The sequence below is a fragment of the Vigna umbellata genome, chromosome 2 (assembly GCF_029865625.1).
Source record: "Vigna umbellata cultivar VRB3 chromosome 2, Vumbellata_1.0, whole genome shotgun sequence".
Lineage (NCBI taxonomy): Eukaryota > Viridiplantae > Streptophyta > Magnoliopsida > Fabales > Fabaceae > Vigna > Vigna umbellata.
The window spans coordinates 38,057,166-38,084,186 of record NC_142166.1 but is presented as its reverse complement, the minus strand read 5'-3'; the positions used below and the strand labels follow the sequence as shown (position 1 = coordinate 38,084,186).

At 33.8% G+C, this 27,021-nt stretch overlaps 4 protein-coding genes, 1 long non-coding RNA gene and 1 pseudogene across 5 annotated transcripts; 4 read left to right on the top strand and 2 right to left on the bottom strand.

The window, feature by feature from the left end:
* Positions 1-1,620: 1,620 nt before the first annotated feature.
* On the top strand, positions 1,621-2,727 carry LOC148203941 (protein FAR-RED ELONGATED HYPOCOTYL 3-like). The gene has a single exon (XM_088107815.1). The coding sequence runs from the start codon at positions 1,621-1,623 to the stop codon at positions 2,725-2,727; it is 1,107 nt and encodes a 368-aa protein (XP_087963941.1).
* Positions 2,728-2,733: 6 nt separating this feature from the next.
* LOC148203940 (uncharacterized) lies at positions 2,734-4,483 on the top strand. The gene is made up of 4 exons (XM_088107814.1): positions 2,734-2,912; positions 2,990-3,962; positions 4,054-4,245; positions 4,319-4,483. Exons 1-4 carry the CDS (start codon positions 2,734-2,736, stop codon positions 4,481-4,483), a joined length of 1,509 nt encoding a protein of 502 aa, XP_087963940.1.
* A 188-nt stretch (positions 4,484-4,671) lies between these two features.
* Positions 4,672-5,507, bottom strand: LOC148203939 (uncharacterized). Its single transcript, XM_088107813.1, has 2 exons — positions 4,950-5,507; positions 4,672-4,857 (listed from the first exon to the last, which is right to left on the bottom strand). Exons 1-2 carry the CDS (start codon positions 5,505-5,507, stop codon positions 4,672-4,674), a joined length of 744 nt encoding a protein of 247 aa, XP_087963939.1.
* Positions 5,508-18,785: 13,278 nt separating this feature from the next.
* LOC148203938 (uncharacterized) lies at positions 18,786-21,092 on the bottom strand (annotated as a pseudogene).
* A 4,433-nt stretch (positions 21,093-25,525) lies between these two features.
* LOC148203937 (uncharacterized) lies at positions 25,526-26,146 on the top strand. The gene is made up of 3 exons (XR_015784362.1): positions 25,526-25,608; positions 25,696-25,919; positions 26,015-26,146. It is a non-coding gene; the product is annotated as an uncharacterized LOC148203937 (long non-coding RNA).
* Positions 26,147-26,156: 10 nt separating this feature from the next.
* On the top strand, positions 26,157-26,954 carry LOC148203936 (uncharacterized). The gene is made up of 2 exons (XM_088107812.1): positions 26,157-26,272; positions 26,396-26,954. The coding sequence occupies exons 1-2, from the start codon at positions 26,157-26,159 to the stop codon at positions 26,952-26,954; spliced, it is 675 nt and encodes a 224-aa protein (XP_087963938.1).
* The last annotated feature ends 67 nt before the right edge of the window (positions 26,955-27,021 follow it).

Here is a 27,021-nt window from a genome sequence, read left to right as displayed (position 1 = left end):
TTTATTAAAGTGGGTTTCTCCTTTTTCTTATGAGTGTTTCATCCTACACCTCCAAGATCTCATCCTGCACCTTCAAAAATTTCACTTTTAACCTTCTGACATTTCATCCTGCACTTCTAACTTTTTCAAAACTTTATTTTTAACTTTAATAAATGTTTTTCCATTTTCTTTTCTGTTTTATTAAAAACAATCTTCACTATCTTAATAATTATTTAATTTAATTTAATTTAAAATTTAAATATTATTTAAAACAATTTTGTATTTTAATAATTATTAAAATATAATTTATATTATAATAATAGTTATATTAAAAACATAAAAATAAAATAATAAAAATAAAAATAATAAAAATTAAATAATATTATAATTTTAAATTTAATTATTATTAAGGTGGTGTAGAGTCTTTTTAACAAGAAAAAGAAAATAAAATAAAAATATATTTATTAAAATTAAAAGTTAAATTTTTTATAAAGTTAAAGGTGTAGGATAATGAATTTACTTTCAAATTTACTTATTTGCCCTTCATTTAATAAAAAAGTCAAAACGGTAATTAATGAATTTAATTTTTTTAACCCCCAACCATTTTCCTAACTCCCAACCACAAAAATATTTGTTGGTTATAAACCCTAAGCTGCCCTATTCTTCGTTTTGCACTGTAGCAAGTTATTTTTCTTCACTTCACTGGTTTACTGTATTGTGTATTGAATTGGATTGAGTTGTGGTTAAAATTCTCGGGGTGATGGTAGTGCTGTTGGAAGATTTGGAGATATACTGTGACGGCAGGAGGAAGAGTAAGAAGACACTGTGAGGTCCGGCGAAGAACACAGGTACGCAACCGCACTTCGAGGTGCGGAAAGACTCAGCCGCACTTCGAAGTGCGTTTTTTATTTTGAGGCCGCACTTTGAAGTGTGGTTTGTGATATGTGTTTTTTTTATTTGCATGCATGCTTATTTTGTTTAATTTTTTTTTGTTTATTTGATGCATTTTTTTTTATTTAATGATTTTTTAGTTATATTACTACAATGCTGGGGTGGTGATAGTGCTGGGTTTTGGGAGATTTCATATGCTGTGAGGGAGAGGAAGAAGACACTGTGAGGTTTGGGGAGAGGAAAATAGGTACGCCAATCTGGTAACCGCACTTGGAGGTGCGAAAAGCAGTGGCCGCACTTCGAAGTGCGTTTTTCATTTTGTAGCCGCACTTTGAAGTGCGGTTTGTGATATGTAATTTTATTTTTTTATTTCATGCATGCTTTTTTTTGTTTAATTTTTTTTTATTTCATGCATGTTTTTTTATTTAATGATTTTGTAGTTAAATTCCTGCAATGCTTTTTTTTACATGTTTTTTTATCTTTTTTTTTATGTTTTTTTTATTATGTTATTATTTTTTATTTAAATTTATTGTTTTATGTTATGATTATTTATTTTAAATTTTTTGTTCATGGATCATGCTTAGTCATTAGGGAGTGTATTATTATTCAAAGAATGAATTGGAAATACCTCTTTAATAATATTTAGGTTATATGAATTTTTTATTAGGGAGTGTTTTTGAATTTTTTATTTGTAATTTAATTAATCTTTAAATTTTAATATTTATTGTAGGTCATATTTAATTATATGAGATGGATAACTATCCATATTTGGATTCTAAAATAAATTCTGATTTTATATCGGAGTTTTCTTATTCTTTAAAAGAAGTGGGTGAGGGTGATTATACAGATCAATTTTCCACTGATAAAATATTCCCAACACGCGCCGATTTAATTCAATGGGTTCAAAAGATTGCATTTGATCTTGGATTTGTTGTCGTCACTATAAGATCTGACACAGCAACTGGTGAAGCTGGTAGAAAGACATTTATTTTGTTAGGCTGTGAAAGAAGTGGGAAGTATAGGAAGTATAAGGCAGATGTTCAACCTAGTTTCTCTGGCACAAGAAAATGTGAGTGTCCGTTTAGGTTGAGGGGTAAACCTAAAGGAGATGGTTGGGTGTTGAAGGTTATGTGCGGCTATCACAACCATGAATTAGCAGAGACTTTGGTCGGTCATCCTTTCGCGGGTAGGTTAAATGCGGCTGAACAATCAATTCTTGTGGACATGACTAATAGTCAAGTAAAGCCGTCAAATATTCTTTTGACTCTGAAAGAACATAATAAAGATAATGTGACAACGATAAAGCAAATATATAATGCGAGGTACACGTACAAACGATCTTTGAGAGGGTCTAGAACGGAAATGCAGCAGTTGATGATGTTGTTAGATAGAGACAAATACATCCAGAGAAGTAGATGTTTGGACGATTCTGACGTGGTAAGTGACTTGTTTTGGACACATCCCGATTCAGTGCACTTAGTCAATTCTTTTAATATTGTTTTCTTAATGGATACGACGTACAAGACGAACAAATATCGACTTCCGTTGCTCGAGATTGTGGGAGTCACATCAATTGGTTTGACATTCACAGCCGCCTTTGCATTACTTTCAAGTGAACGCCAAAGTAATTTCACTTGGGCATTGGAAAGGTTCAAAGGATTATTATTGACATCAGAGGGCGGTCCACGCGTTATTATCACTGACAGAGACCTTGCTTTGATAAATGCAATTAATAATGTCTTTCCGGAGACTTATCAGATGTTATGTACATTCCACATTGCGAAAAATGTTAGAGCCAAATGCAAGATGTTAGTGGATAAGGTTGAGTCAGCGGATGTGTTGATGGAAGTGTGGTAGAATGTCATGGATTGTGACGACCAGTCTATGTTTAGTGCTTATGTTCATCGTCTTGAGTATGCCTCTTCTGCATGGCCTATATTTTTTGATTATGTCAACCGAACTTGGATAATTCCGTACAAGACATACTTTGTCAAGGCGTGGACGAACAAAGTTATGCATCTAGGCAATACTACAACAAACAGGTAATTTTTATTTTCATCGTCTTTTATACTTATGTATTTCACATTTGTGCTTAATGTATTAATGTGATATATGACAGGGTTGAGTCTGCGCACTGGAACCTGAAGAGATTATTGGGATCTAGTATGGGAGACCTATGCTCGTGTTGGGATGTTATGCATAACGTCATAGTCCTACAACATAACAAGATCAAGGCGTCCTTTGAAAAAAGTCTGAACGTAATAAGTGATGCTTACAAAGGTTTAATATATAGAAGACTTATTGGGCGTGTTTCACGATACGCTTTAGGACTTATTGCTGATGAAATTGAGCGAGTCAATAAAATAGGTATGGACAGTGGTCGTTGTGGATGCATTTTGAGCTCAACATACGGCCTACCATGTGCTTGTGTATTAGCACGATATCAACCTGGAATAATTCCACTTGGTGAAATTGATGTTATGTGGACCCGTTTAAGCATTTCAGGTATTGTTTCTAATGAATCGCTTCCAAAGTTTAGCATTGACCGTGAAGTTCAATTGGTACAAGAAAGATTCAACAAGGTTGACATCGGTGAAAAGGTCAACATAAAGCAGAAGATGATCGAAATTGCTTGCCCAGAGATGACGTCTATGGTTGCTCCTACGCATAAAGTGAAAACAAAGGGTGCACAGAAGTCTAAAGTTGCACGGCATGAGAGGTCTACGAAACGTGACCCATCATATTTTGAGCACGTTGACACTTTACATTCGATGACAAAGTCTTCATCACGAAAAACCAAAGTGAAATCGAAGGCCAAAGAAGAAACGCGAAGGACAATACATATGTTAAATCAATTTCATCCGATTTGTCATCCATTCATTGTAGATGTTGTTGATGTTGTTGCTGATGGTCATTGTGGTTATCGATGTATTGCTGCGATGTTGGGCCTAGGTGAAGAGGCATGGCCCATTATCCGACATGACCTCTACCAAGAATTAACTCAGTGGCGTGATGAATACGCACAATTAGTAGGAAGCTATGATCGATTGGAAGAACTACGACAATCATTGATTGTCCATGATCGATCACAGGTATTGCTTATTTACCTTATAAACATGTAATATATTTATAATTTTGAATTTCTTTTCATAAATATTTCTTAATGACCTACATGTATTACAGGTTAATGCTAAGAAGTGGATGACCATACCTGACATTGGTTATGCAATTGCAAATCGATACAATGTCATCTTAGTATGTTTGTCATATGTTCAGAGTTTTACCATATTTCCACTACGAACTTCACCGCCTACAGATGTCACACAACATCGGATGTTAAGCATGGGATTTGTTAATGGATGTCATTTCGTACAGGTAAACCTCCATATCACAAGTGAAGCATTACCCATTGGATGTTATGATTTACTTACGAATATTAATTTTTCAGGTTCAATTACAACAGGATTGTCCCTTACCCATGGTGGACATAATTTCGTCAAACTATTGTTACCCACAAGCGCGAGCATGGTCTACATTTTATACACACAGGATGCAATCATTTGTGAATTTAATGACAGTTAATACGACTTATGTAGATCTTACAGAAGACTGAAATTAAGTTTGTTATGTAGACTTTTTTTGCAGTTGTAAAGACTTTTGTTATGTAGACTTGTCGTTATATAATTTCATTAAACAAACAAGATTCATAGAAGTTGTTAAATATATTATAATTAGTCAAACTATTAAATAATCGGTACATAAATAACCATTAAAAAGACAATCATATATAACAATGTTCTTTCAAGAAAATGATGCACGTCCACGCACATGACGACCACCTCTTCTAGTACTAGACTCATACTCCTCAACAGACCTACGAGCTACCTGTAGTGTCTCAGTAGTACGTTGATAAGCTACAGTGCCCTCTGTGACATCTCGACAGGTTAACATGCCCTGCAACATCCTGATCACACTCCTCATACCCCCCTGAAATGAAGATAACCAAAAAAACATTATTTAAGTAAACAAGAACCAAAATTGATGAAAAAAAATCAAAATCAGTTAGTTTCAAGACATACCAACAATCCTAGCTCAGCCGACCGTCTACGACGAACTAGAGGCACCAACCTCTCATCTGGAATGTCTCGCCTCATGCGCGGTGCAAGACTAGGTCGTTCATCGTCGTTGCCTGGAGTGATGTACGGGTGCGACACCCGCCTAAACCACGTTATGTATCCATCAACACACGCATGTGGCTCATCAGCTTCAATGACACTAGTAATGGCATGCTCTGCATACCGCAACCAATTAAGATCAATCGTAGGAATGTCTGGCATCGGAATACTATCAGGTGACCGTGGTATATTCTGTTGAAAACCAAATTGACGCAACACGCGTTCAGGTAGATGTCGATGAATCATGTCGCCTAATCGGATCCATCCCGAGTACATAATTATGGCAATCAATGGGCATGTACGTCTGTGCGAAAGGTATGGATTCCAGATAACTACATCATAAGTGAGGGCATCCAGAAATGTTCGACCCTCTGTCAAACTCCAACCCACCCTCGGGGGTATGTATCGTGAAGCACGTGGATCAAGTTCTGTGTACCTCTCAAACACTTGCCTCCTTCCCATTGTAGGAAAGTGCTCATATATCCAACTCTACAAAAAACATTACTTCAGTCGTGGGTTTCATTGTCAAACAATATTAAAATAAACTTAGAAGATGGTAATGTACCTGTAGAAGAGTGGAATATACAGCTATCTGTCTGACCTCATAGAAGCTAGCATCTCCTAGCTACTCATATGTATGTGCAAGTGTTGCTGCTCCCCAAGCATATCTCGAACAAGCATTCAAGTCTCACAAGAGAAGGAGATACGATACCCTAATTAGAGTCGCACTCTTATTCGTAAAAATTGTGCATCCAAGCAGATGCAACAAGTACGCCCGAGCAGCACACTCCCAACGCTCCTGCTGGATGCACTCCTGGTAGACCTCGCGTAGCCAGCTGAGCCTAACTTTTGGACCACGTGACTGTTTCATCTCAGCTGAAGCTTTAGCGTGGTCCACACCAAGCAGCTCCATGATATGAGATCGAGCCTCATCATACTCTAACTCCTCAACCTCACAAAATTGTCCCATGATGGGTAGGTGGAGCAAATTCATAATGTCATCTAATGTGATAGTCATCTCACCTATCGGTAGGTGGAAAGTATTAGTCTCTATGTGCCACCTCTCCGAAAGGGCAACGATCAATCCATGATCGGCATACTCGTATGAGAGGTTCACTAAACAACCCAACCCCGACATGGAGATATAAGGCTCAATGGCCTCATGATACATTCCAAAATGCTTCAATTTTTTGCCATGGGTGACAACCTTTATCCCCCTTCGATCCTAAATACAAACATAATTATATAAAAAAAATGTAACATTTATTAAACAATTAAAATTTAGGTTGATGACTAACCTGGCCTTGCCATATGGCAAATGCAACATGCTGGGTATAGTGAGTAAGTAAGGAGGTGTCATGTGGACCTCCTGGGAATCCACCATCTTCAGCTTCATCTTCATCTTCATCTTCACCTTCACCTTCATGTTCTTCTTGACTACAGTCATGCTGCTGCTGAATATCCTCCTCTTCAACGTAATCATCCTGACTATGTCCATGCTGTAATAACTCTTCCTGCTCCTCATCATCATGCTCATCAATAACGTCCACGCGATATTCTTCTACTCGTCTTCTACGAGCAGATGCCGTAGGTCGTCTTCTTTCATCTGATGGCTCACTACGAGAGGATGAAGCCTCACCATGATATCCACCTCTAGTTTTAACCATATCTATTAACCAATTATATTATTAACATATTATATACAAAAAAAAATTAATAATGTAATAAAAAATATTCAAACAAATAAAAAATTATATAAAAATCTAAAAAAATTACATATATAATAATTAAATTATTACAAAAAAATCCAAAATAATTATTATTATTTATTTCAATAAACAATTTAATTATTATTTCAATTTAAAAAAATTAAAAAAGTTAAATAAAATTAAATACATAATAAATAATATAGAACGAAAATAAGAGAGTCACCACATAAATACTTTATACATTTCCTGTTTCTATATTATTTTGATACCTAGTATAAAAAAAACCTTTTTAACTAGTATAAAAAAACCATTTTACATTAGTATCTACTTGTTCACATTAGTATCTACTAGCTATAGTGTCAATAAACCATTTTACATTAGTATCTACTAGTATAAAAAAATCATTTTACATTAGTATCTACTAGGTATAGTGTAAATGAAAAAACACTTGAATAAGAAAACATTTGAAAAAAAAATATCATAACCAATATATATGCCAACAAGACGAACAGATCAAAAGATTTCAACCACATATTCAATTCAAATGAAGAAACAATGTCAAAGCCTATTATTCTCGAGATCACATATATTATTAATAGATAGATATTTAATTAAAAAACTAAGTCTCAAAACGCCATTTGAAATCCGGTCTCTGTTCTCCTTGCCGCAGATCGAAGTCCGGTTTTGTGCTCCAGTTATATGTGTGCAGCAGATCGAACTGTGGTTTGTGCTTACCGCAGTTCGAACTGCGTTTATCCTTGCCGCATATCGAAATGCGGTTCTGATCCTTTCCGCACTTCCAACTGCGGACGTGCACCTCCAGCGAGCTCCGAACACGACCCACGAACCGAACCAAGCACAAACAAATATATTACAGAAACAAATATAGTAGATGGAAGCTACTAACCTGGACGCCAGCTCAGATCTGTGAGGAAAACAAAGGAGGAACGCGAGCAAAGCAGCGTGGGATGGCAGAGACAAGATACGGAGGACGGAGAAAAAAAGAGGGAGGAAGGAGAGAAAAAGAGGGAGGAAGGAGGGGGTGTAGGTGTAGGGTTTCACTGTGAGATGCGGCAGGGAAGAAGAGGAGTTAAAGTTTTAGGGTTTAAAGTTTTCCTAAACTTTTTAAATATCCACAATATTTTTCTCTCTCCTCTCCTCGTTGACTGTGACAAGGGCACACTTGAAATTATAATTTTTTTTGGAGGTGCAGGACGAGGGTGGTGAGGTGCAGGGAGAATGACTCTTTTTTATTTGGTGTTCAATAATGAAGAGGACTCTAGTCGTGGACCTTTCATTCATCATCTAATATATGAAAACAAGTTAATGCATGGAATATATATATATATATATATATATATATATATATATATATATATATATATATATATATATGGTAAAAAGGATAAAATTATTCTAAAAAACAAAATAAATACTATTATTAAATTATTAAATTTCGAAAAAATATGGTACATACATTTTTTTAATCATGTATCTGTTTTACACTTTAAGAAAACATCACAAATTTAATCATTTATCATAAATGCAGATATAGTTTGTCTGTTTAAAACTATTTACTAATTACTTTTGTATTGATGATATATTTTTAAAAAAATATTATGCATCATAATTAGATAGAATAAATATATCATACAATGATAAAATACTAGATAAAACAAAATGTTACAACATTAATAAAACAAATCCGTGTAAGATTTTCGGATAATAAATAATATTACAATAATAAATTAATTGAAAATATGATACATGCTTTAAAAATATATTATAAATATCTCATTGCCAGTACAGGAAGATATATAACTTTTAATGTTCAAAAACATCCTGAAATAAGTTATTTAAGTACAACAAAATTCACTAATTATCTATTATGGGTCTCATGTCACATTAAATATACCCAAGTACATATAAGACTAAAAGAAATATATAAAAAATATATAAACATACATTGAACATAAACAGTGCAAAACTTTATTAACATTATCTAACGATTAAGGGTTAAATATGTTTTTAGTCCCTAACCTATTGGCCGTTTTTAGTTTTCGTTCCTCTTTCGAAGTAAGGTACAATTTGGTCTCATTTTCGTTTTAATCCTCGAAATTTTGGTTTTAGTCCTCAAATTTTTAAATAGTGTTTAGTTTTTGAGGACTAAAACGAACGTTTCAAAAAGAATGAGGACCAAATTGTATATTACTTTAAAATAAGGACGAAAACCATAAACGGCCAATAGTTTAGGGACTAAAAACATATTTAACCCCTTAATGTAGAATATTTTTAAAATAAATCATATTAAAATCATACAACAGTAAACTAAGTATTTAATTAAATATAAGTTTATTGGTACTTTATGATGAAAGACAGATATTTAATTTATTTGATTGTTATTAAATTGACAGGATTTTTTTTTATTTTGAATTCTTTTATTAATTTCTTTTCTTTCTTATTTTTTCATCCTTTTCATCTTCTTCCTCAGTGTTCCTCTTTTATATCCTTTATCCTCCTCCTTACACTACTTTTACATCTTCTTCCTCCTCCCCACTTACCAATTCTAACTTCACAACTTTCACACCACCATAAAATCACCATATCCTTTTTCATTTGTGTAGACTTCTACCTACAAAATCATTATTTAGAAATAAAGTTTTTATAAATAAAATTAAGAGAGAAAAAATAGTAATTAGATTATTTTTATGGTGATATGAAGGTTACTGAGATTAATAATGTGCGAAACAAAAAAGAAAGAAAAGACATAAGAGATGAATGAGAAAAAAATAAAAAGAAATAAAAAATTATTAAAAAAAGATATAAAAAAGTCAATATACTAATAATTACATAACGTAAATGTCAAAACCCATTAAAAATCCCTCAAAACCCCTTCTTAGTGGATTACATGTGTCAAGGAAGGGGAGCTCGACATCAGAAAGTGGAAACAGGTGGCTACAGGAGAGTGGACGTTCGTTTTTGGTGACGACAGTAGTTAATGCCAAATTTTCAAATGTTGTGTCACTTCTCTGCATGCTTACCTTCTTCTCCAAAATCTCTGAAACCATTTTCTCCTCCTTCTCTCTAAGATTTCTTCATCTTCTCTCTATGAAATCTTACCATTTTCTTCCTCCGATCATCAAACACACCACACCTGAACATTCCCGGCGTCGAGGGCGTTCGTTTGAACATATCAATTTTCCATTCCGAGCTGGTAAGTTCATCTCTCCCTCAGTTGTGTGATTTCCTGGACATGCAAACCAAGTTCTGGTTTCATGTGTTGATCACTCTTCTAAAAAAGAGTGATTCTGATAGTGTTTTGATCTTTACTTGATTTAGTTTCGGAAGTTGTCGAGCATTGAGGGTAGAAGGATTTGTAGAGGTGAACCAGTAACCATATCAGTGAGCGTTAGGTCACGTTAAGAGGTAAGGGAAGCTTATATAATTTGATTTAGTTTCTTACTTTGAATGGATGCATGTTCGTTGATTGCTGAATGAATATGAAAAATGGTTGTTATTGCGTTGTTGATTGTATGAGTATATGAATATAAGAGATGAGAAACTGGAATGAGATTGCATTTGATGATTTGGTTGATGATGAAATATGGTATGTTGTTTAAAAGTATTGATGATTAGTGAAAGCCATGAAATGGGTAAGGATGTTGTCGAGAGTCAGTATTGACCATTCAATTATACAAGCGTTCGTTCTCAGTAGCGTTCGTTCTTAATAAGTGTTTGGTATTAGACCAGAGCTCGTTCGATATATTGTTCGGTTTTCTTGTGGACTTGGTTGGAACTGGATTCTTTCATTTGGAGAGAGTTCTAGTTGAAGACTAACGTCTTTGTTTCGTTTTGTAATATTTGTACTTAAGCGTTCAACCAAGGATATGCGTTCCATGGTATTTGATTATAAACTTCAGTATATCTATATGTATTTGTATATTTCGTTCGTTCTTGAACATTAGTTAAATGATATCTTATATTTATCAAGCCTTTATTCTATAAATTAAGTAGTACTCGGTCTTACACCAAGCGCTCATACTAAGTAGTGCTCGGTCTTACACCAAGCGCTCGTACTAAGTAGTGCTCGGTCTTACACCAATCGCTCGTACTAAGTAAGTGCTCGGTCTTACACCAGGCGCTCGTTCTCATTTCCGTAATCTATCTTTATAATAAGAGCGTTCGTCCAAAGTCAATAACATTCGCTCTCTACAGTGTCCGGTCTTCGACTGACATTCGGTTTCCTTGATGTTTAACTCATTAAGAAGCTAAGTATTTATTGGCGTTCGGTTTCTTCATATGATTCTATCAAGTACTATTATTTGATGTCCTATAGTATTTGTCTTAATTGGTTTCGACCTAGAGTCTTAGTACTCAGCCTAGGCTTTACGATGTTCGGTTTGAACTCTCAAGAGTTAGTTCATTAAATTGGCTCACTTGGAAAATAACGTTCGATTCTATTAGTCTTTGAGAAGTATTATTGTATTCGGTCCCTTTCACAACAAGTGAGTAACTCTCTCGATTTGATCTGTTTTGAGTTGGAGACATCTCAGTCTCACTTCAAGTTTTCAGTCTTGTTTTGGGTTAAAAACTAACGTTCGGTATTTGGTATCCTACGAGATCTTTATTGAAATTGGTTAAGTTGAGGTTTTAATAATGAAAGATGATGGAATATGATATGAATGAAATGACTTTGGTTATGAAAGAGTATTCCGAGGAGGAATATCTCATGAATGGATATTGGAATTGGTAAAGTATGAATGTGGATAAAGCTAAGTTGGTGGTTCATCCTGATATTCCGTGATTACTCGTTTCTCACGTAGAGAAGGGTAAGTCATGTGTGGGAATGGCAGGAGGTCCTAGTCCTTATGGTTAATTTGGACAGATAGGACTAACCTCGGGTGGGAGCTGTTGAGGGTATCCCAGTTACTACATCATCTGGGTGCACGAACGTCGTAGCTACACAGAATTCATACAGTCCGGACAGTCAGAGTCTAGTATTAGGCTTTGCATGAAAGAGTTAATGATTTATCTTGTTTAGTTGATTGTGTGAAATATATGTTGATACTTGAATTAAATTACATAAGCTTACCCTATTTTCATGTCTTGTCCGTTTTGTACGTTTGGTTATTGTCCTGTCGCAATGATCATCCTATAGATGTGAGCAGAAGGAGAAGAGTTGCTGGAAGAAGCGCTAGAAGAAGAAAGTTTGGTCGAGGTAGAAGTTAAGACCGAACAGTAGAACCGTTCGGTCAGTAGTTAGTTTATTCGTACGATGACCGTTCGATCATCTTTTACCTTTTTCTTTTGTATGATCGTTCGGTATAGGCCTTTTGTAAACCGTTCGGCCTAGATTGCTTATTTGTACAGTTTTAACTTTCTCTATATTCTATAAGGTCGTTCGGTCATAAGCATACGTCATATCTTTTGTAAGACTGATCTGTAGTATTATTAACATGTGATTATTCTATTATATAGTTTTATACTGTATTTTTGGGATGTTACAGTAAAATTAACATAAAAATAATATTAATTAAATATTTATCTTTGATACAAGAACTAACTTACTAAACCTTATAATCAATGTTAATATATGAATTATATCAATAATTACATATTAAGTCGTATTAATTTTATTAAAAGTTATTTATCCCATCAACAAAAACATGCATACATGCATATATATATATATATATATATATATATATATATATATATATATATATATATATATATATATATATATATATATATTATTATTATTATTAAAGAAGCTTTTTGACATTCTTCATCAAATTTAAACTTATTTTCATAAATGATCCATCAATCACACAATGTGATTAGTCCTAAACAATTTCAAATGATTTATCATCACAAAATATGTGCAATAAAATAATTAGAATTAAACCAATCATCAATGACTAACATTTATTTATAAAGCAAATAATGTTAAAAAAAACATGGGAATAATGACTATTGAGTTATGAGTAAGTTGTTTGAGCCACGAATTATATAATTTCAGGGACAAAGCTTTCACTTGAGTGATGACACATATCACTTAAATTGACGCACGCAAAAAGAAAAACGATGAATTGAATTTGTCACTTTCTTGCTCTAAACAAGAGTATGATGTTTAAGCATTTATCTATATCGTTTAGGAGAAAAACTAACACTTTAACAATTAACTTTTCCCATAAAAACTTATCAACTCACACTCCAAAGTTTGTTTAAAGTTGTTTATTCACAAAACTAAACCTTAAGATTACAAAAATCACTTTACTTGTTAAAGTAATAAACATACCACAAGAAGACAAAACACATTCAACACTCTAAAATATAATATTTTAATTTTAAATATTTTTTTAATTTCAAATTATAATATATATTATTAAAGAAAGTATCAAATGTGTATTTTTCACACGAGTGTCAAAGTAGCTTTTTTTCCAAATATTATTACTTACATTAATTTTAATATATATATATATATATAATTATGAGAATAAAGTTACTTATAAATAAAAAATATATTTTTAATATAGGTTATGTAATTTATTAAGTATTAAGCATAATCATATTTTTAAATATATAATATGTATTTGTAATTTTTCATGGGAAATCAAAATTTTAAATTTTTCATATATAAATCATAAACCATGAAAATCTATACAATACAAAATTTATATGCTTAAACTACAATTACTCATTATTCAACCATCAACAATCTCACAAGTACTCATCTCTCCCACTTGCATTGTCATCTACCTACATATAATATAAATCATAACATATGGACAAATCATAACACAACAAACAATAAGCTAGTGAAATTTTAACAATTTACATCTCAAATCACACACCGATTCAACCATCCAACACACCACATAAAGTCATTCAATAACAATTTACCATTAATTAAGACACTAACTCGATTTAGACTCAATTATGGAATAACATGCTTTTTAGGTCGACTACGTGTGAAGTCTTATACATGTTTTGATTATTTTTTTTCTTTGCAGTTGATTTAAGCAAAAAAGTGTTATGGCTTCACTTGGCACACATTTGTAGATTTGAGAAAAATGACTGTTGTGACTCCACTTGGCATATATCTACCATGAAAGGTTTAATTCATTATAACATCACCATAATGGTACTCTTTCACACTAATCCTACTATTGGAACTTCCTTCAACTCTAATCATCTAAACTTCATTATCTATATAAATATTGCATTTAGGAGAGTTATGATCACTTCAAAATAGGAACTTCTACTAAATACATACCATAACAATGGACAATGTGACAATTTCTCTTAAAATCATCTGCATCCATACAACACATTCAAACATAGGATAAAACTTATCAATTTAGATCCACCTTCACCCAAAAAGCATAAGACCCCTACATCACATTTTCTCCAAATAAATTTTTGGAACTCAAACCAAAACTTTATTCAACTTAGCACATACCATAACAAGAATGTTTTCATCTAATCCATTTTTATCAAATCAAGATAGTTTGTTATAAAAAAACTTGTTATAACTCCAATGGGTAACAAGAATCCATAAACAAAAAACTACATTAATTCCATAATGTAGCGAAAGAAATATGTTTACCTTGCACTATCTATAGATAACTAAGTATTTCCTTATTTTTTTTATTTCGTAACGTATAGTTTTTGCATTTTAAATTTCAATTAACTATTTTTCAAGGCACTTGTCATTGGTAGTTGCGAGTTCTATTAGTACTAAAGTGTATCATTTTATGATTTTGCTCCTTGCATAGAAAGTCTTTCCCTTATTTGAAAAATATAATTGATACGTAAGTCTATTTTATGAAACATCTACTACTACATTGACCTTCAGTATACAATGCCATGTTTTTTACCATTGAATGTTTTAATTTTAGTGTTGTTAATGAACATAGTATATTAAGTGGTAGATCAATTGCCAACACTAAAAAGGTCACATGCATTTCCCTTAAGGTATTTATATTGTATCATGACAACGGTTGAATATACTGTTATCAATGATGTAATTTTGATATTAAATCAACATTTTTTGGACTTAGAAGCTTGCTTGAACTCATGTTTTTAGTTTAGTTTTGTGAATAAGTGAGTAGAGGGTATACTTGATGATTTTATCACTAAATTCCCTTGATTTTGTAGGTTATTGGTATGAATTGGAAGAAGAGCAAAAGTATCAAGGAGTTGGAATTCAAGAGGGACAGTTAAAGCATCAGAAAAGGAGCACAGGAGGTCACGCAGGACGCGTGGGCGCCCCATTATGGGCGTTGGGCGCCCCATTATGGGCGTTGGGCGCCCCATTATGGGCGTTGGGCGCCCCATTATGGGCGTTGGGCGCCCCATTATGGACGTTGGGCGCCTGGGCGCCCCATTCTGGGCGCCCCACTTAGGGCGCTGAGCGCCAGCGACGTGGGCTTGGACATGTTTTCTATTATTTTTCTGTTCTATTTAAGGACTTGGATGTCCTATGGATTGTATCTCTTGATGGCTTGAGCATAGAAACACACTTTTCAACCCTTGGAGTCAGATTTGGAGATGTGGGAGCTCTCCTCTTCAATTTCTAGGGTTTATCTTTCATTTTCATTCCATTGTTCATCTAGTTTCCCCATGACAAGGTTGAACTAAATTCAATTTGTTGTTGGGGGATGATGTAACCTTGTGAACTCTCATGTATTTGAATTGGTTTTAATTACATATGCTTCTTTCATTAATTGTTAGGGTAATTCTTCTTCGCTCAATGCTTGTTATGTTTAACTCATTCATGGCATGATGTATGATTTGCATGAGTACCGAGAGGTATCTTACAATTCAGGTTATGGAGAATTGCTCCCAAGAGCAATATTTCCCAGGGATGGGGATAAGAGGATTGGTCGTCTTAAGCTTCTAATCGTAATGCTGAATTAATTATTAGGGATGCAAGGGATTGTGGTCTAGTAATTAAGGATAGACTTTCTTCGCCGAGGGATCGAGTTTTAAGTACTTTAGAAAGTGACATTAACAATTGAATAAAGAAGATGAATTCTTATATGCATGAGAGTAAACTAGGTGAAATCTAAACCCCAACAACATACTCATCTCATATTTTCAACTTCATCCATTCATTCTAGTGTTTAACCTCAATTAATCAATTTACATTCATATTTACTTTCTTGTTTTGCATTCAAAAACCCAAAAATTGTTCTTCTTAAGACTTAATTAGTTAAGCAATTACACAATTGTTTAGTGTCGTGAGTTCTTTGGGATACGATACTTGGTCTTACCATTTTATATTACTTGATACGATTCGGTACACTTCCGACATCTTAACATATCATTCTTTTACTTTTTTGTATTATTATTTAATTTATCTAAATAGTTTTACTTGATGCAGTGCAATAAACAAAATGGGAGTTGAATGTGACTATTACGTCATGCAATGGATGACAACCATTTTGCAACAGAAAGTGATTGGGATGGGTAATAAACTCTTTCTCTCTCTCTCCCTCTCTCTCTTTCTATATATATATATATATATATATATATATATATATATATATATATATATATATATATATATATCACCCTTTTATAACTTTCATATACTAATTTTAACTTTAATTCACTTTTACAAAATTTTAAAGACGAATAATCATTCGATGAAAATGCATTACCTATGTTCAAGAAGTGTAGGCAAAATATTTCCTTCTTAGATATAAGAATATAGAGTATATTGAGTTAGATTTAGTTTGTAATACTTTTATATATATTAGTTACACTAGTACAAAAATGGTCTTTTAATGCTCCCATTAAGATTCACTTTTGAAGAAACAAAAGCATAACACAACGCGATGACATTTTTGAAAATTTAGCGATCTTATAGGCCTCGGTTCAAGGGGAACCAAAACCTAAAGGGGTCTACTACCTCGTTTATTTGGGGGATCGATGCCATATACCCTGCAAAATCCCTCTGCTCCCTCTGCATAACTGACTTTTCAGTTGACAAATTTTTTGAAAAGGGTCTATGGCCTTATTTCAAGGGGAACCAAAGCCTATAAGGGTCTACTGCCTCGGTTATATGGGGAAACATGGCCATAGACCCTACAAAATCTCTCTTCTTTCTATACATAACTGACTTTTCAGTTGATAAATTTTTCGAAAATGGTCAATGGCCTCGGTTCCCCAAATAATCGAGGTAGTATATCCATTTAGACTTTAGTTTCCCTTAAACCAAAACCTTTTTTTTTTGTTTATTACTTTGGTTTTTTTGAACTGAGGCAAAATCCTTCCTTTTTTGCCTTGGTTCTTAGTCGATGCCAAAAACTCACCCTTTTTTGACCTTGCCTGAATATACCTCAGTTTTAAAATCGCAACCAATTGTTTAAAATAACTATTGTCATTTTTCTTCACTGCACTAGTGTTAGTTATTTGTTTAACTTGTGAGATCTTTAATTCATTTAAACTAGTTGTCAAAATATTTTGATCTATTTGAATGTGTGAACTGTTTGACAGGTTTGTGGAAAGATGAAATTGTAAACATTGTACTTTAAAAAAAATATCATATTTAACAACAATTATAGATAAAATAGTCATTATATAACTTATTTAATGATGGTTATGGCCAAAACTGTCATGGCTTTTATTTCTACACTTTTTATTCTTTACATTTTTTATATCCATTATGATGACAGTTCTAAACACAAACCATCATGGTTTTGATTTTTAATATTGCTCTCTTATTAAGTTTAAGACAACAAATAACGACGATGCTTGAAAGTCATATTGGTTTAATGAAAAATGACGATGGTGACCAAATCGTCGTTGTTCGAACATGATTTTTAATGACAATGATTTCAACGACAATTCGAAAGCTATAGTAAAAAGTCAAATATAACGATCGTCAAAAGACATATCTATAGTAGTGCCCTCATGGAACAAATTTCTTAAAAGAAAAAAAGAAGGGAAAAAGATGAATTTACTCAATTTAAGAAACTAATAGGATAAGATTGTAGCCTTTAATTCTAGGATTCTTATGACGTAATGTGATATTCAAACAACATATTAGATTTGTTAGAATCTTAGAGAGAAATCAACCGAAAAAAGAAAGAAAGAATTGTTTTAGAGAGATGATGATCTTATAAAATGATATTTTACTAACTAATAATTCTATTTATAAGCTCAAATTTTTTGGTCCTTGTAATATCATACACATCAATTGCTTAAATAATTGTTTATATAAAATTTTCCTTAATTTATAAACAACACTTTTAAATTTAAATAATTAATTATCTAGGACCTATGGTTTAACTTCAACTTTTTTTTCTGACATGGCACATGTTAGATTTTGAATTACGAACGTAGCATACTTTTCCTTAAAATTACACAGATAGCACGATTTTTGCTTAGTTCAGAATTCGGTTTTTCGAAAACCGAATTCTGACTTTGTTATGCTTTTTTTTTTATAGTTTGAGTTAGAATTCGGTTTCCCAGAAACCCAATTCTAACCTATATATATATATATATATATATATATATATATATATATATATATATATATATATATATATATATATATATATATATATATATATATGTTGTATAAATGGTAGATTAAAATTCGATTTACAAAAAACCGATTTCTGAGTTTTATTTTGTAAAATTTTTTTCGAAATGTAAATTCGAGTGTGGATTCCAGGCAATTGAGTTCTCACTTATATTTATCAACGTAGGTTTTGAAATTTTTTTGAAAAGTATTTTAGAATTTGGTTTCTTTAGGAAACCAAATTCTAAGTTTATTTTTACTATAATTTTGTGAAAATGTATATTGTAATTTGTTTTTTGGTATATTGAAATTTGAGTGAATTTTACGAAAAGATAGGTATGAATTTGGTTATCACGAAACTAAATTTTGACTTTTGTTAGTAGTGATCCAGATAATCGATTTCAGAGATAATTTATTTTTTAATTTTTATTTAATTGAAATGAAGAAGGAGATTGATTTTTGTAAGACAAATATAAGTTTTATTCAATGAATTTAATGATGGGATGTGGATCCTCTAATGCCAGGATTGTGAGGACAATGATTTCTTATGTGGCCTGGGGTTTGACAGTATGAGCAATTTCGTGGGTGTGGTCGTTCCCCGATATCCATTTCAGTCCTGATTCTGGATGATTTTGGTCGACCATTTGCATTCCTTTTCGTGGCTAAATGAGGCCAAATTTCTGTGCGTTGGTATGGTGGCCAATATTCTTCATGTCGTAGCTCCCCAAACATATTATTATACACTTTCATGATGACATCCAACCTATAGCATGGACTGATGTAAATGTTAAAGTCGTGATGAGCATGTTTGCAAGCTGCTAAGACATGTGAACACGGTAGATGAATCTTTTGAAACTTGCCACAATCACACCATCATTCATCCAATCTGACAAAACATTTTCCTGCAGGTCGTATTTCTCTTGGGTTTACCATCTCCTTGACTCCGAATCTTGTTGTATTTCTACCAAAATCAACAACCATGTGGGTGTTTTATTTCGAATCACCATCCTTTAGGACCTTCGTGGCATTTTCAGAATAGACATGACCAACACTTATCATTGCAGTTATCTGTTTCCCTCTTTCTGTGAAAAAGGCGTTGCATCTTGTGTATGTGGCCAATACTATGAAGGAGATTGGTAAATTTCTTGTCTTCTTCAAGACAAAATTAATTGCTTCGGCTAGATTTGTTGTTAGATGACCCCATCTTCTGCCTTCATCATACGCAAGTGTGAATTGTTGTCTTGGAATTTGATCAATCCAAGCTGATGCTTCAGGATTGTTTTCCCTAATGATATTGTAGTAATAGTTACATCGCGACTTAGTCATTGCGTATGGTGCAAAAACATTTAAGAAAATAGTAATGATTATGGATAACGAAGAATAATAAAGACTACATTTAATTGGTTAAAATTTGTAAAATTGAAGTAATTACCCATGTTGACAAGGTCCTTCTTCAAACTTGTATTCCTGAATCTTCGGGTGAAATTTTGTGCAATGTGTCGAATGCAGTAGACATGCACACATTGTCCTTCTGTCCACCCACTAGTTGGTCTGTTGAATGCTACACTAATAGAGTTGTGGCGATCCGAAATTAAGCACAAGTTTTTGTTGAGGTGTGACACATCTCCTAAGGTTTTTTAGGAAAAACAACCAAGCGTCTACTGTTTCATCCTCAACTATAGCAAAAGCAATGGGGAGTATGTTGTTTCTCCCATCTTGTGCCACAACCACCAGAAGAGTCCCCCTATATCTTCTGTACAGGAATGTTCCGTCCACTTGCACCAGCGGTTTGCAATATGGGAATCCATCAACACAAGGTTTGAAGGTCCAAAAAAGTCTTTTGAAATATTGTTGGTTTTGGTGGGCCTCCTGGTCATCAATAATTGGTTGTGTTTTCAATTTGTATACAAAACCGGGAAGAAAAGTTTGCATGGCTTGTAGTAGGCATGACAATTTGTTGAACGATTCTTCCCAATTTCCATACACATGTTCAATTGCATGTTGTTTAGCCAATCAAGCCTTTGTGTAGGATGTAGTGTACCCCATAAAGGTCTTGATGGAAGCAATAATTGTTGCAATTGGTGTGGATGGGTCAGATTCGACCATCTCACGTATGTGATGGGAAATGATTTGTGATCCTAACCTATTGTGATCTTGTGTGATGAGTTGCGAAGCACATGTATGGGCACCATCAATTTTTCTTATTTTCCAGACTTGATCTCGTGTACGAAGGATGGCTCGATAGTCCCATGGACACTATTGATGTACACATTGCACCCTCAACCTTGTTGTGTTAGAATGTGTCGTTTTGTATGTATAATGATTTTGTATGTGAAATGTGTTTAGAGCATCGATGACTTGTTCCTTGGTTTGGAATCTCATTCCTTTAGTCAATGTTCCAGGTTGATGGTCGATAGTGTCATGCAAAATTGAATGGTGATCATATGCATGAGGATATTGTTGTAGATACGAGGGAAATTCTTCATACCATTGGAAGTCTTGGGGTGGGTTATAGGGTTGTTGTTGTTGTTGTGTGGAGGGGATATCTAAGTTTTGTTGTTCATCACGATCGTGTTGGCTTAGGATTTCATCCTCATCTTCACTAAATGGATCTAATAACGATGAAGGTAAACCTACTATTTCATTTTCTTGTAAAGTAGGAGGCGATAAGGGTTCTGTGTTTTGATGTGGGAGATATTGGAAAAGTTGTGAGCTGGATTGACCGGTTAATAGTTTAGTGTATGACTGTATGTCATTTTGCCATTCCCCTAAACATAGAGCTGCGTATATTGCATCCATGGTATTTTGTTTTAATTTTTTTTAAAACTTAAATTTCAATTAACTTTTGTCCTGAACTTTCTTTATTTGTTGATTTTTAGGATGCAGAGTGCAACATTATGTCTTCATATTGTTATTCCATGCCTAAACCACATGTTGTAGTTCTTCCTGTTATAGAGGAAATTGGGTTTGGTGCTGTAAGTAAATTGAGACACTTAAAAGTAGATCACGAGAGCAGACTGAGCTTCTTCCCGTTCCAAGTCCTCCATTTCACAAAATTCTCCCTCTATAAACAACTCATTACCAATTTAAATTCAAATATTGTACTAACCTCGCCCTGTCACAACGCATGTGCAACATGTCGTGCATAGTGAATGAGCAAACATGTATCGCATGGACCTCCGGGAAATCCACCAACTTCCTCTTCACCAACATTCTCATTCTCCCCTTCTTGAACATAATACTCTTCAATAACATTATGTTCCTCCTCATGAATATCGGCTTCTCCTTGTCTTCTTCAAGCTGATGCAATAGGTCTCCTCCTTTCCCCTTTAGAAGAACTCTCTCCTCGATAAGATGATGTACTTCGCGTTCTAACCATATATGCAAAAACACAATAATCTTAAAAACAACAAAATTTAAAATAAATATTCAAATCAAATTAGTACAATTTTAAAGTAAACGTTTGAAATAAAATTAATACAAATTTTAAAAATAAATAAATAAAATTAATATGTAATTAGAAGAAATATCTATAAAATCTTTTTAATTAAAGATAATATCTATAGGATTTTCCTAATTGGACAAAATTTTTTGTAGGGCCTAATAATTTATTTTGCAAAATATATTGTTTCCTTATTTTCCCTTTTAGAATACTAGACCTTTTTAGAATATTAGAATATTACAAATACAATCTTCCTTGAGAGAGGAAATATTTGTAGGATCTTCTACATTATTTTTAGTATATTGTTTCCCAATTTTCCTTTCTACAAAATTAAATTTTAAAAAAAATAATTAATTCACTATCTTTTTCAAATACAACAAAACAAGTTTTTTTTTTCATAAACTTCAAAAACAACACCATAAATAAATAAACATCATAAATTAATAAAAATAAAAAAAAATCATTCAACCGATTCATGATTTTCAATAATTAAAAAAAATTGTTCATCGAGTTTCCAAAACCATTAAAGCCACTAAACGTTCTCAATAATTAAAAATAAAATAATATTGTTCACCGGGTCTCAAAAACCATCCAATCCCTTAATAGTTTTTCAAACCCATTTAACTGATTCATGGTTTTCAATAATTAACAAAAAAATTGTTCACTTTCCAAATATATGGTTTTCAATAATTAAAATAAAATTAAAATTGTTCACCGGGTTTCAAAAACATTGAAACCTTCCATGGTTTTCCAAATTCATTCAATAGCAATGGCTAAAAATCAGCTTCATTGTTTTTCCCTTTCTTTCATGCTTTTCCAGATCAATGCATCACTATTTTTCTCACAGCACAAACCAAACCAATTTTTATATATAACTATGTAAAATCTAAACATGCAAATCTAATGAAAACTGTTATAGTGCCTGGGATTTGCGGTGATGGAGTGCCACAACAACAGAGAAGAAAAAGAACTTAACAAAGGAAGAAGAAAAGGGGATGCAACTGCTAGGTCAAGAAAGAAGAGAAAAAGTGGGGAAAGTTTGAGAGTAAAAAGTAAAAGTAAATACCTGAAAGTTAAAAACCTTCACATAATTCGTTTTCCTCACAAACGAATTTCGAATTTTAATTTTTATAAAAACATCTTGAAAGATATTAAAAATTCGGTTTATCAGTAACCGAATTCTGAATCTATTAAAAGTTGTGCTATATAGGTAAATATAATAAACAGGTATGTTATATGTGAAATTAAAAAAGTAATATGTGTTATTAATGAAAAAAAATCGTTTAACTTCATGGTAAATTAGATATCTTGAGTTGAATCCTAAGACATTTTTGGAGCGTACTAAGTATTAAAAAAAATTATATTTTTCAATTAAGTTGTTACCATTTAATTTTTGGCATAATACCCAATTTTGTCCCCACTTTGGTTCGGAAATCTCAAGTTAGTCCCTTTATAGAAAAGTGAGTTTAATGAATCCTTACTTGTAATTAATTGACTCTAATGAGTCCCTTCCGTTAAATAGAAGGAAACGGAGTTAGTGGACTGATGATGTGGCAGTTGTCTTTGGTGAGGTGTCAATACGCAATTGACATAGTGCTTACGTGGTGTTAGGGTTCCCCATTTTCAAATTGGGTATTATGCCTATTAAAAATTGGGGATAAAGGATTTGGGGCTCATTTGTTCGAGACTAGGGCATGTCCGAGAAAGAAGACAGAGGCAGGCAGTGTTTCGAGATTACAAGTGATCGCGGGAACTCGTAAGAACTTTTAGACAAAGCATTTGTGAGTGGACGACCATTGGTGGGGTAAATAAGGAAAAGCGACTTTCGAAGGTGCGTTTATGGTAGGTTTTGTTCTGTGTTTCGTTGCTTTCGTTGTGGTCCCCCCAGAAGTTTTGATTTATTTTATGGTTTGTCTGTGTTGTGTGCCCCATTGTCAGTGCATTTGCTTTGTTTCTGTTGCGACGTTGTCGTTGTGGTCCCCCTTCACAGTGTGTGGTACTGTGTTGTGGCATTTGCTTTATTTAATGTCATAAATGTGGTTTTGTTTTGTTTGAGTTGTTTATGGTCTGTACAGTAGTATGTTTATGCTTTGTTTTTTGCTTAGATATCATTTGGGTTAAGGGTTAAGCATAGATTAACTAACTGTGACCAATTTTATATTAGATAATATGGCCAACTCACACATTGAAGTCGTGTTTCACCATGGGGGGAAATTTGAGAATAATGGGACATTTGGATATCACTATGGTGAAACCACAACTATAAAAATAGACCCTGATCGATGGAGTTATTTTGAAATATTAAGCATTGTAAAGGAGATGGGTTATAGGAATGTAAAGGACTTATGGTATTCATTGGGTCGTGGTCCTGTATTAGAAGATTGTTTGGAACCTTTATTAGATGACAAGGGTGCTTGTCATCTGATCAATATTGCTATGTTGAATGGTGAAGCTCACCTCTATGTTATACATAGGGTGTGTGAACCTGAGTATCTTCTGCAGTTGGAATGCATATCTGAACCCCAAATTGATAGACCTAGTGATGAAGGAGAACCTGAGGCAGTGGGTGAAGCAGAGGTTCAGACAATAGCACCTGAGGTAGAGGATGTTGGTGTGGAGGATGCAGTGGAGGATGTTGGTGTGGAGGCACAGGTTGAGGTAGAGGATGTTGGTGTGAAGGAACAGGTTGAGGTAGAGGATGTTGGTGTGGAGGCAGAGGTTGAAGTAGAGGGAAATGGTGTGAATGTAGACGTCCAGTCTGATGTGGAGGGGCAGGCAGAAGTAGAGGGTGAGGTAGAGGGTAATGGAGTAGAAACTGATGAGTATGATGTTAGCAGTTGGAATGGGTCCGAAGAGGATGTATTGATTGACCATGGAGATGTAGTGGGATTTGATATATTTGAAGGTACTAATGAAGTTCAATTTGGTGGACCTAGGGGTTTATCTGACAGTGATTGGGAATCCGACAGTTTGAAGAGTGTTGTGGAAAGTGATAACACAGATGATGACAGGGATGACCATGGGGATTTTGGTGTTTTTTCAATGCCCAAAACTATGGAACAATATAAATGGGAAGTGGGCACGTACTTCAGTGACAAAAAAGAATTTACAGAAGCTATAAGAACCTATGGAGTAGAGAATGGTAGAAAATTAAAGGTTTATAAAAATGACAAAAGAAGAGTGCGTGTCAGATGTTGTGGGGCAAAAGGGAAATGTCCTTGGAATGCATATTGTGCATATAAGGCAGCTGAAAATACATGGCAGCTAAGGAAAATAGTAGACAACCACACTTGCAGTAGAGAATTTAACATCCGTCTAATGACTTCAAAATGGTTGAGTGGGAGGTTAGAGAAGACTATTAAAGACAATCCAAATATTAATCTGTATAACCTCCATAACAAAGTTTCTAAGAAGTGGAACATTGGTGTTTCACGGTCCACAACCTGTAGGGCAAAATCAATGGCATCCAAACAAATAGAAGGTGATTTTAAAGAACAATATAGAAGAGTGTATGACTATGCCAATGAGTTGCTTCGGTCAAATCCTGGTTCAACTGTGAAAGTTCATGTTGAGGTCAGTGAGGACACTCCAATTTTCAAGAGACTATATGTGTGTTTGAAGGCCTGTAAGGACAGCTTCGTGTCATGTAGGAAGATTATAGGTTTGGATGGTTGTTTCTTAAAAGGAAAATTTGGAGGTGAGTTGTTAACTGCAGTAGCAAGAGATGGGAATGACCAAATGTGTCCTTTGGCATATGCTGTTGTGGAAGTGGAGAATAGGGACACTTGGAGTTGGTTTCTACATTTTCTCATTGATGATCTTGGTGGTGTGGAGATTTCTTCAACCATCACATTTATGTCAGATCAACAAAAAGTTAGTAACTTATTACCATTGCCATCTTTTTTTATGTTTTAAACCTTCATGTGTTTTATATTAACTTGTATAGCTTCATGTGAATAGGGACTTTTACCAGCCTTACAAGAACTTCTCCCTGGTGTGGAGCAAAGGTTTTGTGTGAGGCACATCTATGCTAATTTCAGGAAGAGGTTTCCTGGCCAGATTCTAAAACGTCTACTATGGAAGGCAGCAGCATCAACACACCCTCAAACATGGGAAGCAGTGATGAGAGAAATTAAAGGGGTGAATCCAGACGCCTTTAAATACTTATTAGCCATCCCACCAAGGTATGCCAATCCACATGCCTTTAAAATTCATTGCTCCTATTAATTGTTGTTTGTTTTCATAGCTGATATTTTGCACTTGTTATTTGTGTAAGTAGATTTTGGTCACGGTCAAGGTTTACAAGTAATGCTGTTTGTGACACCTTAGTGAATAACATGTCTGAAGCATTTAATAGTGTAATTTTACATGCAAGAGGTAAGCCCATCATCACAATGATGGAAGACATTCGTCTGTACCTCATGAAGAGATGGGCAACAAATAGAAACAAAATATCCACATATGAAGGTAGTATTTGTCCAAAGATTAAGAAAAGATTTGACAAGGAACTACACCTGACAAAATACTGGATACCTAGGTATGTTGATTTCACTGATTTCTCTGATTTCTCTTTTAAACACTGATGTCATTGATTTCACTGCACATTACCATTTCACTGATTTCTCTTTTAAACACTGATTTCTCTTTTAAAAATTTGCAGTTGGTCTGGAGAGAAAATTTTTGAGGTCAGACACATTTCAATGATGAGTGACAAGTATGTCGTTGACATTGATAAACTGGAATGCAGTTGCAGAAAGTGGACTTTAACAGCTATCCCATGCTGTCATGCACTAGCTGCCATGACATTTATCAACATCAATGGAGAAGACTACGTGCCACATTGGTTTACAAAGTCAACCTACCAAGAAACATACATTCCAATCATCTACCCTGTCAATGGTCCTCAGCTATGGGAAACAACTTCTCAGCCTGATGTGTTGCCTCCAACTAAAAGAGTCTTGCCTGGTAGACCAAAGAAGAAGAGAAGGCTAGAGGCTTGGGAGCTAAAGAAGGATGACACACAACTGAAGCAAAATGGAACTCGTAAGAGATGTTCCATATGTAGACAGGTTGGTCATAAAAGAAATACTTGTCCACAAGCTCCTCCAGCAAACCAAACTGAATATCAATCAAGTGAGCAACCTGCAACCCAAGCTCAACAAAGTCAGCCAATTACTGGACCAAGTCAACTTACTCAGGCATCTACAACACAAGTTTAAAACTGATTTAGGAATTTTGTAATCACAGACATGTATGTTTAAAACTGACAGTATGTTTAGCTTAAGT